General features: G+C 41.2%; 1 protein-coding gene across 2 annotated transcripts in view; it reads right to left on the reverse strand.

The window, feature by feature from the left end:
• Positions 1-1322: 1322 nt before the first annotated feature.
• akt1 (v-akt murine thymoma viral oncogene homolog 1) overlaps positions 1323-17880 on the reverse strand; it is a 75842-nt gene continuing 59284 nt past the window's right edge. For both annotated transcript variants that reach the window (XM_063006959.1, XM_063006960.1), the window contains 5 exons: positions 15978-16106; positions 7764-7978; positions 6225-6312; positions 5097-5199; positions 1323-2819 (listed from right to left, as the gene is read on the reverse strand). In XM_063006959.1, coding sequence (XP_062863029.1) covers positions 2740-2819; positions 5097-5199; positions 6225-6312; positions 7764-7978; positions 15978-16106 — 615 coding nt within the window. In that variant the 3' untranslated portion in view covers positions 1323-2739. The remainder of the gene's footprint in view (positions 2820-5096; positions 5200-6224; positions 6313-7763; positions 7979-15977; positions 16107-17880) is intronic.

The following is a 17880-nucleotide window of genomic DNA, read 5'->3' on the forward strand; positions in this document are numbered from 1 at the left end:
TTCTTCAATGTTCAGGACCACTACAGAGCAGGTATTATTTGGGTGGTGGATCATTCTCAGCACTGCAGTGACACTGACATGGTGGTGGTGGATAAGACACAGCAATGCTGCTGGAGTTTTTAAACACATCCCTATCACTGCTAGACTGAGAATAGTCCTTCAACCACAAATATCCAGCCAACAGCGCCCTGTGAACACTGATGAAGGTCTAGAAGATGACCAACTCAAACAGCAGCAATAGATGAGCGATCGTCTCTGACTTTACATCTACAAGGTGGACCAACTAGGTAGGAGTGTCTAATAAAGTGGACAGTGAGTGGACACAGAATTTAAAAACTCCAGCAGCGCTGCTGTGTCTGATCCACTCATACCAGCACAACACACAGTGTCACTACAGTGCTGAGAATGATCCACCACCTAAACAATACCTGCTCTGTGGGGGTCCTGACCATTGAAGAACAGGGTGAAAGCAGGCTAAAAAATATGTAGAGACATAGATGGACTACAGTCAGTAATTGTAGAACTACAAAGTGCTTCTATATGGTAAGTGGAGCTGATAAAATGGACAGTGAGTGTAGAAACAAGGAGGTGGTTTTAATGTTATGGCTGATCAGTGTAGCTGCTTGTGTCTGCGGTTGCTAGTCGATATGTATTTGTTGGTAAACACGTGGGATAAATTAGTCAGCTGTCAACACAGCACCATGACAGAAAAGGAGACCTAGAGGATCTTTTTTTTACAGTACCTTTTATCTATAACTGGCATTATTTGTGTTTCCAGTGTTTCCAGTTAGGCTCCAGACTGTATGCCAATGCTGATCAAGCATAAGTGAAGTTAAACGAATGAATGGATTAAATTTCCTACCATTTAGTTTTAGTATGTGCTGGTTATATCATTCAGCTCATTAACTTTCTTGAATCTGACCAGATACTAAACAGATACTAAAAGAAAATGAATAAATACGGCCATATTGAATAAGAAGGTCATCGATAATCCTCTCCTTTGGTCACTGTCTGTAATACATTTTGTGTGTTCACGTGTCCTCCCAAACATGCAGAAGGTGAACGGGCTTGTCTAAATTGCTCCTAGGTGTAAGTAAATGTGTGAGTGTGTGTTGCCCTCCAGTGGATTGGCACACTGTCCAAGGTATATTCCTGCTTTGTGCCAATGTTTCCAGTAGGCACTGACTTTACAGATCCCGCTCAGGATTCTGCAATTAGTATTAATGAAACAAGCTCGGTGTGTGATATGCAACTTTGACAAATAAAGGCCATTGTTTTTGAATGAGCATTTTAAGCACGAGTTGGTAAAACCATGAAGAATGCTGTTGTGTCTAAAGCGCAGTAATAAAACACAGTTATGACATGGACTCAAATACTCTCAATGGCTTTAGTTTGTAAACACTGGCAACTTTGCAAGCTAAAGCACCATAATTGATGTAATTTTACATGTCGCTCCTCTATGGCATGAGTATTGCCATAAATGTTCAAGGCTGGAAGATGCCTTATCTTGCAACATTGATCGGATGTTGTTATTTTACATAAATATTAAACCAACCCCAAGGTAAAAAAGAAAACCCTTTCAAAAGATTACAAGCTGGTTCTGCCACTCGAGTCCTTTAAATTCAACGCTATATTACTAAGACCATCCCTAAAGTTGTTAATTTAAATCTAGCTGTAGTACCTCACTGAGGCTGTGCAAAGTGCACTGAAAGAAATGCACTCAATGCAGAAAACACAGAAAACAAAGTGAAAGCGGATGAAGGAGGAGTACCCGGATATTGAAATGGTTTTTTAAAATGCATCATCTGTGGTGCAACAAGTCCAGGATGGCTTCATTTCTGCGCCTTATAAGTTATTTGAAATGAGAACTCCTCCACACTGCTGTGAGGACTGAAGAAGAAACAGTTCCAGTTCTGAGAAAACTGAATTGGTCCTTTTTCAAACTAAAATAAATCTACACGCCTTGTCTTTGCTACAGTATTGCACATTCAGTACAAAAAATAATAAAAAAAAGACAAATTCAGGGTATTATTGTGCCCAAGAGCAAAGCATATCCAGTCAAAAAAGGTCAACTGGTTTTATACAGGCTGGGTCCTGCTCAATTGAAATGTTACAATAATAATATTATATTTTATTTTATCACCATTTTCTTGATTTCAGTCTTTAAGTGTAGAAAATTCTGGTATAAAGTTTCAGTTGGTCCGAATGATTGGTCTTTTTAAACCTAGGTTAAATTAGAGTATTTGGCATTTTATTAGTTTAGCTAGAACAAATACCTGGCTGGATTGATGAAGTGCTATAAAATTTATAAATACTTTCTTGACTTTTGTCAACTTGTGAGCTGTATGGTTTCATATGTTCATTTGTTCGGGAGAGAATGTGGTGTAGTGTCTCCTCTCACAGCCTCAGAAAAACAATCAATTACTAAAACGCCTTAAATGCACCAACATCAAACCATTAAAGAATGGGCTTGGTGTTTTTGCAAAATGTTATAAAATAAAAAAAGGTCTGCCTTGTGACAGATACATGACATTTAAGGCAAATCAAATAGTTAAAAAAGACTTTGAATAAGAGTGTGAAGTCCAGGTGGGTAAACTCCTCGTTTGCCGGTTTTTTGGTTGTTGAGGTGTTTGTAAAGGAAAACGTGTCCTAGGTCAGTGGTGCAAAAGAGCAACAGCTACCCGAAGCACCCAGCAGGGGCGCTGGACTCAGTGGCACAGAGGCAGAAATAGGAAAAGTCTAACAGGTTCCACTAGCTGAATAGGAGAACTTAGGAAAGTAAGGCCTCCTCTCGCTGTCGAATGGCTCCATGTTTTCATCTGGGGGGAAAAAACAGAAAAGAAAATAAGAGAAGAGAAGATTATTTCTGTTATTTCTGTTAATATCTGTTGGTGTCTCGTTCATACTCAGCTTTTCAAAACTGCAAGAAATATCCAAACAAACAGAAATCAGATGCTCACCAGTTTTACCAGCAGACTATCTGCATACCACTACTGCACATACTGAATATACTGAATAGTCAGAAATGTAGCACCAGTGGGGCACTAAAGCACGGTTTTTCAAACCCTAAAGTTCGTGAGTTGACAAAAAATGGGTTGTAGAGAAAAATTATAATAATTACATCTGACAGTTGTAGCCTAGTGGTTAAGGTACAGGACTAGTAACCAAAAGGTCACTGGTTCAAGCCCCACCACGGCAAGGCTGTCACTGTTGAGCCCTTGAGCAAGGCCCTTAACCCTCAATTGCTTAAACAGTATACTGTCAGAGGATAAAAGTGTCTGCTAAATGCCAAAAATGTAAATGTCATAAAAGTTTGTAGGCCAGCTGTAGCCTAGTGGTTATGGTACTGGACCAGTGATCAGAGGGTTGCTGCTGTTGGGCCCTTGAGCAAAGCCCTTAACCCTCAATTGCTCAGACTATATACTGTAACTGTAATGTAAGTCGCTTTGGATAAAGGCGTCTGCTAAATGCTGAAAATGTAAATTTAATACACTTGAACGTGATCTCCCCCTTGTGGAGCCTTTATTTTTGTCGTGAGTTGACAAAGTGGGTTGTAGAAAAAAAAAAAAAATTAAATACACTTGTACATGAACACCCTCTCGTGGAGCCTCTACGATACATCCTGTAAACCACAGTGAAACCAGATTCATTGTTTGTGTTGCCTGGGCCATGTAGAAAATCATGGACATAATGTGGGTCGCTTGAAAAAAGTTTGAAAAACCCTGCACTAAAGCATTATGTTTACAGTGATGGGTGACATAGTGGCACAGCAGGTATTTTGGGTGCAAGTGCCTTGATCAGACAGCAGAGGTCACAGCGGCAATGACACCCAGCCAGGTCGATTCTAACTTGACCGATATAGAGCTGGGGATCTAAGTGGTGGTGGGTTAGGGCATTAAAAGGGCATCAAAGGCCTGGTGAAACTACATATTTGCACCATTAAATCAAATAAATCGTTCTAGAATGCCACCTTTTTTCACTTGGTACAAATAAAGTGCAAGTGTTAGACCAGGCTGCCTGCCTGCCGTATAGGACAGTTATTATGCATTATTAAGCATATAATGGCAAATGGTAAAGATCCTGTCCAGTTGTGCTACCAAGAAATGCCCAGCAGATGAATAGCAAATAAATCTGCTGTAAAACCAGCAGTGTGCATGTTGTACACACAATTTTTGTGTCTGGGTAAAAAGTGCTACAGGAAGCGTTCATTCTTTAAATGCACCCAGCATGCATAAGACAGAAGCTCGTCGTTTTTATTAAACTGTTTAAAGGCTTCTGCCTTTTTCTCTGGATTTGACAATGTGCAATTATGTAATTGTTTCAAAGCAAGTTGACATCATGTCTGTGATCTTTCACAACACTTGGCATTAGAAGTGGTCGTACTGAACCTACAGGAATGTACTGGAATTAGCAGTCCAGCAGGGGGCAGACTTTTTTTTTTATATCGAAGTTTTAAAAACTTTAATGGTATACTGGGAGATGAAAGTTTCTAAGGGATCGTTATGGATCAGAAAAAAAATATATAAAATATAAGGCTTTGACAAGTGTAGCTGATAATTTGCACAGTTTATGACTCTCATTAGGAGTGATAAGGTTGGATAAGATTAGGTACATTATAAGCGCAGGTAGGATGTTTGGGAGATAAATTTACAAAGGAAAGATTGAGATGGTTTGGGCATGCACAGAGAGGGGATGGAGCCCTCAGACAGGTAAAGGAGAGGAAGGCCAAAGAAAAGGTTTATGGATGTGGTGAGGAAGAGCATGCAGGTGGTTGGGGTGACAGAGGAGAATGTTCAGGACAGAGAAAGATTAAGACGAATGATTCGCTGTGGTGACCCTTAACAAGAGCAGCCAAAAAAACAAAGAGAACAAAAGGAAGAATGCAGGCAATGCAGAGAAGAGTTAAAGGTAAAAGATGAAGAGGACGGCCAGCAAAAATATATACGAACAAGCCACTCAGAAGCCTGATGACCCAAACAGAAGTCAGGATGTTCTTGAAAATCACCATCCATGTGGTCACCATGACAACACATATATTATTAATAATAATAATAATAATAATAAGGAACATCACATTTCATTCTTTAGGCAAGTACCTTCTCCAGGAGGTGTGATGGTAATGGTCTGTGCAGTAAACTCCTCATCAAAATACCTTGTGTCAGTTTCTGAGGTAACCTGGGGCTTAAAAGGAGGGATCAGCTAAAACAGAAAGAGAAGGACAGAAATAATAAATTAAAATCTTAGACTTAAGCTAAACTGCTCACTTTGTGTTTGTTTTCTGTACCAGAATGAATGTTAAAATAAGCCAATAGAAACCCAATACAAACATTAAGTGGAATCTATTTCTCATGACTGTGCACTTAGACAGACCACATTTCTTGATAAATACAAGTTAACTATTTTGATTGACAAAAACATTTGGGCCACTGTGTTAGGAATATAATTTGGTAGACCTTAAAATGTTCTGTGTGGTGCAAAGTTTGTACAGACGTATCTTAGAAGACCTGCAAGTGTAACTGCTGCCGAAATGTCTGTATACAGACATGAATAAAATATTTTAGTTTTTGATGTTTAAGTGTACACTGATGTGTAGAAATGGCAATTCTATTCATTTAAAATCGAACCCACAATACAATAAAGTGTGCAAAAAGTCAAGGGTCTGAATACTTTGTTTGATTGGTAACCTAAATTTAATTAGTCACATCACATTAAAACAAGTGTACAGATGAGTAAAAATCTTAGGTGAGCAGTTCCTCACAATATGCAAATCAAAGCCGTAATCAGAATATATATGAGAGGAGGCCTAACCCCGCAATATTCTAAATACTCAAAATGCCCCCCTGCCAATATAATGATTTAAACATTAGAAACATAGTAAACATATGAACATATTCCACTAACTAGCTTTGTGTAATGTTGGGATCTGTCAAGAGTTTATCAGTTGTTAATATGGCAGGAATGTTTGAGAATGCAAATCCCATTAGCTTCGGTCCCCCCATGTTCAATTTATGACTACGTCCTTGTTGTAAAAACACATTAAATTTAAAATTATACACACGTGAACACATTTGTACACTAAAATATGCACACACTACTGCACCAAAGTACTAAAATACAAAAACTACCTTTAACCCAAGATATACCAATTTCTAGATGTCACTGATGAAATGGCTGCAGCACTGCTTTGAAATAAAGTGTGCCTACTATTACAGAACTTTATTTACCTTTTTCTCATAAACGTCCTGCCACACAATTCCAGCGAAAAACTTGTGCTGCATGATCTCCTTTGCGTCATCAGGACCACCGCCTAACCTAAAAAACACAAACATACAAACAAACGATTTAGAAAATAATGAAATTAAAGCAACAGTTGAGTAACATTTTGAGACATTTTGTAATCAAGTACTTGGAAACATCCAAATAAGAGATTAGGTACTATCCGAAGTAAGCATTCTGACCTGTTGCACTTTTAAAGGACCAAATCCATTAAAATCCAGAGTTTAATAGCTTTGGAAATTTCTAAAAACAGCTGTTTCTTTATCTTCTGTTTATTCATTTTCACTGTTTCACCCAAACCAGTCATGTCAGTTTGGAGCCTTTCTCTCTTTCTCTTGTTGCTGCCGGCACCCCCACCCCAGATTGTGGAGGACTGTGGTTGTCACCTGCTACCTTCAGAACATGTACATGCTTCTTTTCTCCTGCCACAGTACAGTATTGAGTGTGGAGAACCAGCCACTGCCATCCGTGATAAGCCGCCCGACGGTCAGGTGCCTCAGGAGTACCAGCATTGCAAGACGATTGGAATTGGAATAACAGCCAAGAGTCAGTGCCCCCTAACTATTGTGCATATCATACATATTTATTCATTAGGATTTTAATGTCATGTTTTACACACTTTGGTTACATTCACGACAGAAACGGTAGTTACTCGTTACACAAGATTCATCACTTCACAAGTTTAATTTCGCAGTCATTGACAATTTTGTATCTCCAATTCACCTCACTTGCATGTCTTTAGACTGTGGGAGGAAACTGGAGCTCCTGGAGAAAACCCACACAGACACGGGGAGAACATGCAAACTCCACACAGAAAGGACCCAGACCGCCCTACCAGGGGATCGAACCCAGGACCTTCTTGCTGTGAGGCGACAGTGCTACCCACTGAGCCACCGTGCCGCCCCTGCACATGTTTTATTATGTAATTTTCCCACCAAGTGGGTAATGTTTCATAAAAGCACAACATTTACAAACACAGATGTTCTTTATGTGCTAATGCAGATGCGTTTAACGTAATTGGCACCATTGATTGTTCAGTACAAAAAGCTGATATGTTCTGAAATAAATGGATTTGTACCAACTTGTACCATTAGAATATTTTAATAACATATCCAAATACATCCAACAACAGACCTGTCAACATACATGCAGTCATTAAAATAATGCCAAACCACATAAAACTTACTAAAAAACTTCACATCAAATGGTAATGTCACTGTTGTTAAATTGGCTATTTATTATGCTGCCCCTCCTGATGCACAAAAGGTATGCAAGGTAGTGCTGCTCCAAATGGTTGTGCACCCAAACAAGGGTGTGCACACACATGTAGTCAAACCAGATCATACTATTTAGATATTTGGACATTTTTTAATGATGTGATATACATGTGATGAAGTGCATGATGATAACTACACACTTATTGTAGGAACATGATATGTAATTTACGCATGAACAGGTAATAGCAAAAGCAAACAGAGTGTCCTCACCGTTGTTTGGGGTCTTTTTTAAGGAGGCCGGAGAGGAGCGACTTGGCTTCAGGCGAGAGAGTACGAGGGAAGCGGATGTCCTCCATAAGGATGAGCTCGAACAGCCGCTCATGGTCTTGGTTATAGAACGGCAGGCGTCCACACATCATCTCGTACATGACCACTCCCAAACCCCACCAGTCTACAGCGCGGCAGTAATCGTTGTCCTCCAGCACCTGCAATATACAACCACATGCATTTAATACATTTGTGCCCACCAGAAATGTATTTTGTAACCATGTTGGTCAAATTTTCAAACACTCATGTCTAATGAGATTTTATTCTTATTAAGTTCGACTTAATTTGATCTCATATTGCAAGCTCTACCAATGTGAAATGACTAACTGCACCACTTGGGGGCGCTGTAATACGTGGTTACACGAATTCAGTGCCCACCACTGCTCAGCCAAAAAGGTCCTACAGTTTCGGGCAGTTAGAATCAGTCTTTACCACACAAGTTTCAAATTTCTCAGCCTGTACACTTTACACTGAAGAAATATTAAGCTGGCCATGAGCATATCAACAACAAAACACAACACTTTACTAGAATTAACAATGAAATTGTATCACGTGTCTAATGTAATGCATAAAAAAAAAAATAATAATAAAAAAACAGCAATAGGGGAGAGGAATCATTTTGTCCATGATTTTTATCATGACCCAGGCAACACAAACAATGCATCAAAACGAAACACAAAACAAAATATACTTAATTAAGAATGGTGGCAATCTGGTCCCACTGTGGTTTACAAAATGTAATGTACAGCCACAAGGGGGCGGTCGTGTACAAGTTCATTTTGTGTTTATGTGCCTGTTAAAATTAGTTCATTTAATTTGGGTTTGCGACCCACCCAAGGGTTGTGACCCAGGGTTTGAACAGTCCTGCACTAAGCTATGTAGAGGCGAGTCCATGAAAGGCTCAAAGTAAAGCGTATGGAGGATGGAAGTGATGTGTGCAGAGTACTTGGTAAAAAGGTGGACTCTGGCTGCTGATTTATGAATGAACTGAAGCCGGTCGAGCAATTTAGCAAGAAGACTGCTTAAAAAAACCCCAAGGGGGTTGAAATAATCCAAGCAGGAGAAAATAGTCATTTACTAGCATTTTGGCATCATTGTGGCTGAGCAGAGGGTGGGAGCAGGAAATATTGCACAAATGATAAAATGCTGTCTTAGTGATTGATAAACTAATTCATACAATTTCTTCATTCAAAGTAAAACATCACTCTCGTCATGAAGGTGTCTACAAATGCTTCTTTAAAGGTCACTGGAATCACTGGAGAGATCGATAATAGGTAATGGGTTTCCCTGCTAACCCCATCAATGCAGGGTCCTTGGGGGGCACTGTGATACGTGCCAGATCTGAACGCTCATGCTATTGCATACTGAACGATAGATTTACTGGGCATACAACCTTTAATGCATGATTACTTAAATTTTTAAGCTTCAAATGTTTTGCTCTCTAAACAACACTGGCATGGCACCTGTATTCATGATGTACGAGAACACGGAGACGCTAAACATATCAATGACACACTGATCATTTATTTAAAGATATTCCTACTCACTCAAGTTTAATAAAATGTGATTTATTGTTGCACACTGACACATGCACAGTACAACCTAAATAAAATTAAAACAAGCACACACTTCAAACCGGGGAGGCTGCAAACTTCTTATCTGAATGATAACAGAGATGTAAACAAAACAAGGAGTCCATCCTGGACCTGTGTTATTCAGATACTGTTCTGTCACATGCTCAATAAACCCTATTTCCTTTTTTCGACAGTGAAACATTCGTCCAATCATGCCCTGTCCTGAACATCCTCCTCTGTCACCTCAACCACCTGCATGTCCTGCATGATCACTGCATCCCTAAACCTCTTTGACCTTCCTCTCCCTCTTTTGTCTGGTGGCTTCATCCCCACCCTCCCTTGTCTGCACATGCCCAAACTGTCTCAATCTTGCCTCCCTAACTTCTCTCCCAAACCTACTACCTTCACAGTCCCTCTAATAAACCTCTAATATTAATTATATGACGTTTTGCTTTTTCGTTGTGATAAATACAAGACATGTTGACATGCACTTCTTTTACAAGCACTAATATATAAACACAATTATAAACTCTTAGCAAAACTTAACCAGTATAAGAAGTCTTTAGGAGAATCACTCCAGTACAATAATGCGAGAGGTTAACAGCTCTTACAGACATTGGATTTAATTTGCTTAAGGTAGCTCCATTCCAGCTCCCAGAGTACAGTACATACGGTGGGACTAAACTCCCAACAGGCACCAGGGGCAGGAGATAATATTTCTCTCAGGAGCCCACAGTGTCATTCAGATATAAGCTGACAGTTGTACCCAAATTTGGCAGGACTAACTGGTTGGGTTGGGAAGAGTTGGGTTTTATTTCTTTGTCTAAGCAAGGCTAGACTGTTTAACTAAGCTGGATAATGCTAAGTAGTTCTGGATCAAGCATATGCAGTGCTTGAAGTGGGAAAAAGATGTGCTGGTACTCCCCTTATTCATATGTTGGCATGTGTATCAGCTACTATCAGCAAATCATTAAGTTTTACATTCTGTACTAACATTACAAACTTTTGGAGAAAAGGAGAACAGGTGAGCATTAAATAGTGTCCCCTGGGTAATATGGTTTACATACGGTTATTATGAATCGTCTACAACCCTATATGGGGACAGCAAAAAATATATCAGCATCTTGTGCGAAGTGCCAGTGGACCAAGAAAAAATGACGATACGCCATAGAGTAAAATGCACTTGGGTGGCACAGAGGTCTAACGTGCTAGCACACCACGTTCTCTGTGTGTTTTGGGGTCGGGGGGCACAGTGGCTCGGCAAAAAGGTCCCAAGTGGGGCGGTCAGGGTTTTTTCAGTGTGGAGTTCTCCCCATTTTAAAAAGAACTTGACCTGATGAATCTTTGTAACCAGTAACTACCTGTCATGTCATTAATGTAACCAAAGTGTGTAAAACATGACGATAAATTGGGAACACAGCAATGGCAGGTGACGAGAAGCGGCCGCAGATTGGACACATGTTGGGGAAGACGTGTGGCAATTCAGCTCCCCTTTATTAGATCAGGGGTGCTGCGAGAAGCAGTGGATTCACAATCAAGAATTGGACATAATTAGATTGGAAGTGAAAGGGGGGGAAAAATCCAGGACACTAGTACAGTGAGTACCGCCCCACTTCAAGCACTGAGCATATACATATCTAAACCACTTTGTCCAGTATTATTACATTTATTATTGAAATGTCTTGATTTAAGCTAGATTTCATTCAGAAAACTAACAGTGGAAACCAGTGGAAACCAGTGGAAACAAGTAGCAGTATAATGGGTTAAACAACTACACAGTACTATTCTAATTCAGTTTTTGACTGCACAAAAAGACAGCTGACATTTATTTACATCCTGAACTAGAACCTTAGTGTACTCTGAGTAGATTAAAAAAGGAAGCACACTTTGGTGTGAAAACCAAAAAAAGCTTTCATTTAAGGTGAAGAACCTTACTTCCACAAATGTTCACCCTCAGTACGCTAAAAGACAACCACCAGTGTTACACGTGTTTTAGTGAGGAACAAAATTTGAATATATGACTTGTGGGGAAAAAAAATAACACTTCTCCTTCATTGTGATTATTAGCCTACACTTCATGGTTGGCTTGCATTTAAATAAATAAAGTTCTGCTAGGTCATACCATCTAACAGGATTCATCAGTTCACAAGGTTATATTGAACACAGTCATGGACAATTTAGTGTCTCCAATTCACCTCACTTGCACTGGAGGAAACCCACGCAGACACGGGGAGAACATGCAAACTCCACAGAGAAAGGACCCGGACCGCCCCACCCGGGGATCGAACCCAGGACCTTCTTGCTGTGAGGCGACAGTGCTACCCACTTAGCCACCGTGCCGCCCCCGATACATACCTGACCGGACACACCACCAGAATTTTACTTGGAAAATAAATACATATTAATATTTAAATATTTATTGAAAAACATTGCATTTTTCTGGATTTTCCTTCTTCATCTTCCTTAATCTAGGCGTTTCCCGTTCCTGACTGTGAATGCAACGTCGCACAATTCCCGATATGACCAAGGAGAGCTGGATCACCACACATCCTCTCGACATGTGTCCAGTCTGTGGCCGCTTCTTATCACCTGCCAGTGTTGGGTTTCCACACAGAGACGTATTGTATATGGTGATCCACGCTATGCTTTATGAGATTTCATAAGATGATATATATACACCGACGAGGCATAACATTATGACCACTGACAGGTGAAGTAAATAACACTGACTATCTCTACATCGCGGAACCTGTTAGTGGGTGGGATATATTAGGCAGCAAGTGAAGGAACAGTGGTAAACCGGCGACAGGGTCATGGGCGGCCAAGGCTCGTTAATGCACGTGGGGAGCGAAGGCTGGCCGGTGTGGTCCGATCCAACAGACGAGCTACTGTAGCTCAAACTGCTGAAGAAGGTAATGCTGGTTCTGATAGAAAGGTGTCAGAATACACAGTGCATCACAGTTGTAGGGCTGTTTTGACAGCAAAAGGGGGACCAACACAGTATTAGGAATGTGGTCATAATGTTGATAGATATGTCACCCCAAGCGCCCAAACTGTCTGTTTAAAACTGTCTGTTTAACAGCTAGCATAAATACATCATCTAACTGGAGTTGATAGCATAGCTGACATTCAAACTTGAATATGGGTTAGTGCATTAAACTGCTCCACCACCTAAGTGCCCACTGTGTATTGTATTATTAAAAAACGCAATTAAATTTTTTACATTTATTTTTGTTGCTGGCATTCAAGGTATGAAAAAAAGCCAAAGATATAAAAAATTGCTGTGACTATACTACTCTAAGCAATTTGCAACAAAGTTCCGTCACAGATGTTGATTGGACTGGCTCCTGGTGTTTAGTTGGACGTAACTGGTTTAAAACTGGTTTGCACTGATCCGAGTTTCAAGTACCTTAACCATGAGGTCCAAGTCAGTGAGTTGTTCTGATGAGTCAGTTTGAACTAGTCTGGACTGATTTAAACTTTACCAACAATGTCAGAATCACTTTAAATACAAAGAGGTGCCAAGTGGATTATTTTTTATTTATTTTATCAGTATTTTAACGTCATGTTTTGCACACTTTTGATTACCTTCATGACAGGACAGTTAATTACTGGTTACACAAGATTCATCAGTTCAAGTTTAATGTCAAACACAGTCATGGACAATTTTGTATCTTCAATTCACCTCACTTGCATGTGTTTGGACTGTGGGAGGAAAACAGACACGGGGAGAACATGCAAACTACATGAGAACAACAGTGCTACCCACTGAGCCACTGTGCAATCACAAGTGGATTGAGGTGTACATAATAAAAAGAAAGCCAAATAGGTTTTAGAAGATAACATTTCAGTGGAAGCTACAAAGTCTTCAATTCAGCTGAACCTGTTGACAAATCACACATCACTACTGTATGTTGTTCTATGCGGGAGTCCAGCTGAGCGGCTGTAGTTCCACAGTGAGGGTGTGTGTACAGTGGGTGAGTGTACATCCGAGAATGCATATGCCAGTATGCTGAATCTTGTGGTTGAGTAAGCAGGGCAGGGCAAACACTGTACCCTCAGAGGGGGTTGGCCAGGCCACTGGTGGTAAGGTGAAGCCGGTGTGCCGCTTGGATTACTGACTGCTCTCTATTTCCAGCACTGCTGTCGTGTGACTCATGTGGAGAGGGAGACAGACAGCTGGGTGTGCAGCTGCCCCATATATGTAGAAAAGAAGCACAGCTGTGGAGCTGCCAGAAGTCCAGGAGCCAAAATGCATCCCTCACATACACAAGCCCAAACCACACCAAGCTTACACGGTTACAGCAACTGCCCCCGGGAAGGGTGGTAGGCTGCGGTGTGGTGGGAGGGGCTACAAGGCAGACCAAAAGGCAAACTTGTCTAGGAATACTTGAACACTGGTGATGGGCAATGAGTACTGCAGTGAGGGTATTAAACTTGTTTAATACCACAGACAGGATGCCAATCCATCACGGGGCCTCAGCCTCCTTACAACCCACCCTCAGACACAGCCAATCATGTCTGTATGTAGACGCCTGACCGGCCGATAGCACAGCTGGGGATTGGAACCCTGGATCCCAGCAGTAGTGATTTAGCACTGTGCCACCCAAGCACTCCTGTCTTTGCCCAGTGATTCTAGGGCTTTGACAGATTTGACTTCTTTGAACCACTTCTGGGATAAACTGGAATGTCAATTGCCAGCCAGGCCCTGGCATCCAAGATCAGTGCCTGACCTTTTGATTGAACAGGCACACTCCTCTAATATTTTGTCAGGAATTCCAAGAAAAGTGGAGGCTGGTATATCCACAAGAGCGGGAATCAACTCTGGATCAATGCCCGTGGTTGTCCAAAAGGCTAATTATCAGGTGTACATGCACATGTTTAATTGCAAGCATACAACCCACTCTAAATGATCAAACACAGGGCAACCAAGCCAGTTGAGTGTTTTTTTAAATAAATGATCAAAACCAATTGGTTAAAAATAAATATCCATGATGAGCCGCACACCCCCACATGATTTTTCAAAGCAAACCGTTACTAACAGTGAGTCTGTGAGTGTATCCTGACTGGCCATTTCTCTTCCCCCGAGCCTCTCTCGCTCTCTCCAGCCGGGCAGAATATTCCCAGACGGGAAAGCATTCCATAGCCCCGCACACAAACAACGAGCTCATTGTTTACAGCGGAACAACCTGTAACACTGCCCACCGGAGGGGCCGCTCGGTTTCCACGGAGATACCCCCTTTCCAAAAGTCTCCTGAGCTGGTGCTGTGTTGCCATGCCGATGTGGGGGGAGCGTACAAGCGAGTTGAGGAACAGGGGTAAAAGGGGAATGCAGGTTACAAACATTGCAGCTCTGTTCTGATGAAGGCTTTCGGGACACGTCTCAGTTACACAAAATAAGTTTCACAGGTTAACACAGGGATGAACCACACATGGGTCGGGATCTGCACCGGTGGTACTGCGGAAGTGGCCCAAAAATGTAGGTTGGTAGTTGCTGGTAAAATCACAATCCTTTACAGATGGACCAATCCCAGATTTCCTAGACAATCCCAAAATTGCCATTACTTTTACTTTAATGTCATGTTTTACACACTTTGGTTACATTCATGACATCAGGACAGGATTAATCAGTTCACAAATTCAATATCAAACACCACAGTCATGGACAATTCAGTATCTCCAATTAACCTGACCGCATGTCTTTGGACTTTGGGAGGAAACCGGAGCTCCCGATGAAACCCACGCAGACACGGGGAGAACATGCAAACCACACGGAAAGGACCCGGACCTCTCCACCTGGGGATCGAACCCAGGACCTTCTAGGGCAACAGTGCTACCCACCGAGCCATCGTGCAGCCCTACTGTCACTACTGACTACGCAATTTATATTTAATTATTTACTTATCTCCAGCCAACCAACTTGTTATTTTCTACTCACTGTGGGTGCAGTGGTAGCTTAGCGGTTAAGGTAATGGACCAGTAACCAGAAGGTTGCTGGTTCATGCCTTACCAATGTCAGATTGCAATGGTTGGTCCACTAAGTAAGGAACCCAACCCTGATGCTTGAGTTGTATTACATCACAACAGTTGGATCCTGTAGATAAAAGTGTCTGCTTAATATAAAAAAAGAACATTGTTATAAACAGCCAATCTTGTTTTCACTTGGTTGCATAAGTGAGTCAGCTAAGGTGATTTACGCTGCTTTGTGCTTGGCTCACGTGGCATTTTGATCCTCCAGGAAATACCAAACTGGTGGGCTACAAACACTGAGGGTCAAGGCAATAACACGATCACACCCACACACAACGATGAGTGCTACACCCCAACAGCCACTATATACATGAGCACCTGTACCCACATCCAGTTGCTCTTTAGCTCAGTTTCCCAGCCAGGGTCATGTATTCACTCTTAAAGAGCCGAGCAACACCAACATGCACTACAACGCAAGATGGACTTGTTTTTGCCCTCAAGTTGTGGCTGGCTATTTAGTGAAATAATTTAGTTATAACTGAACAATTCGGCCTGAAAGGAAGTAACTGTCTTATTCTGACACCTCTGTGGAGAAGATGTGTGGGAGCTTTACCTCAGGAGCCAGATACTCTGGGGTGCCACAGAAAGTCTTCATTGTGGCTCCATCTGTAATGCCCTCTTTACAGAGTCCGAAGTCGGTGATCTTTATGTGGCCGTCTTTGTCCAGCATCAGATTTTCCAGCTGAGAAGGAAAGAAGGAGACAAGGACATGTATTGTGAAACTGTGACTGTCAGACACAACAGAGGAAGCGTGACTGGAAAACAAGCATTTCAAAATGTTTTACATTCAGAACAGTTTTCTTTTAAGCTTGGAGGCAGAAGTAACTGGTTAAAAAAAGCACTCAAGTGGCGCAGCGGTAAAACACACGCTAGCACAAGACGGCTGACATTTCAAACTCATCTTTAAACAACAACTGACTGTTGTTCATACAGGGAGGGAGCCGGATAGGGACCTCATAACTGATGTAATTGTGACCTCTGCCGGCTGATTGATGGCGCCTGCACAGAGTTGAGGAATAATGCATTGATAAGGGTGTGGCTCTCCGTACACAAAGCTGATCCGCATATGAACTCGACTCATGCAGGTGAAAAGATGCAGTCGGCTACTGCACACGTGTCGGAGGGGCGTGTGTCAGTCTCGCTCTACTCAATCAGAAGTGGAGATCAGCATCAGTAGAGAGGAAGCATAATGCAATCTGGTAATTGGATACGACTAGATTGGGAAGAAAATAGAGGGGAAAAAAGCACCACATTTTTTACAGTGTAGCACATCCTGTAGCACTATTTTAGACAAAATCCCAAATGACCCTGTTCTTTATCTATCACTACATAATGTCAGCAAAGAGCCATGGTCAATGATCCTTTAGAGTCAATGTCTTTCTAATCACAAAAAAATATCTGAGCAACATCTGAGATTCTACTTTTGATAATCACACTGGTGATGATAATAACATTAACCTCACATTCCATCCTAACCGAAGAAACCCTAGACTGTCAGCTTATGCTGAGACAAAATATGCCCCAGATGGTCAAGTGTAATCTAAGAAAAAAGATTTTTTTTTAAATGATGTCCGGTCAAAAACTTTTCATTAGTCTACTGCCCTACTACGCTACTGTACAGGAAACAGCCTATTTTTTTTTTTTTAAACCCACAAACCTATTAAAGCACTGAAATCCAACGACTGAGATGGTCACTTATCTTCTTGCTACACAATAGACAAGCCATGCAAAAAGAAAAATACAGTCAGCCCTGAAATGATTCCCACTTCAAGCTTTGCCAACCTAACAGCACTGATTCTTCTCCTGTACTGTAAAGGGATTGAAGTAAAGTACAATGGTACCTTGTAACTCAACGTCCCCTAAGACGAATCTGCATTTGTGTGGAATAACCGTCAAATCCACTCCCAGCATTCATATACTGTACATCTATGTTTAGCTGGATTTGTCTCCTGTTTCACTTTTAAACTTGTGTTAATGCTTAGGGTTCGGAGAAATGGTGAGAATCAGCTTTCCAGAGAGTCTAAAACGCGTATCATTAAAAAAAGAAAAGCTTAATGTGACTTCATGTATTAAAAAAAACAACATAGAAACACTAAACCTCTCTTAATTATTACTGCTCCGAAGTTCTCTCCACTAATGAAATACCTCGAAACTCAACGCCTTTTAAACTCAATGCCAATCCCAGAACCAACTGACATCGAGTTTCAAGGTAAAGTCCTCACTGTATCTCTTCAAAGCCTCTCTTTCTGACTCTTGTCCTTTATCAAGTTCACAAAGGTTGGACAATTAAAACCTTTAAGTGTTTAATAGGTCTGTGGGTGTGGTGTATTCCACACCCAATTTACAACCCCTTTTAGTAAAACACTACCTAAATATTCAGCACAGGGCATGTAAGCACTCTGTGTGTGTGTGTGTGTGTGTGTGTGTGTGTGTGTGTGTGTGTGTGTGTGTGTGTG

Source organism: Trichomycterus rosablanca, chromosome 13 (assembly GCF_030014385.1).
Source record: "Trichomycterus rosablanca isolate fTriRos1 chromosome 13, fTriRos1.hap1, whole genome shotgun sequence".
In the NCBI taxonomy this organism is placed as follows: Eukaryota; Metazoa; Chordata; class Actinopteri; order Siluriformes; family Trichomycteridae; genus Trichomycterus; species Trichomycterus rosablanca.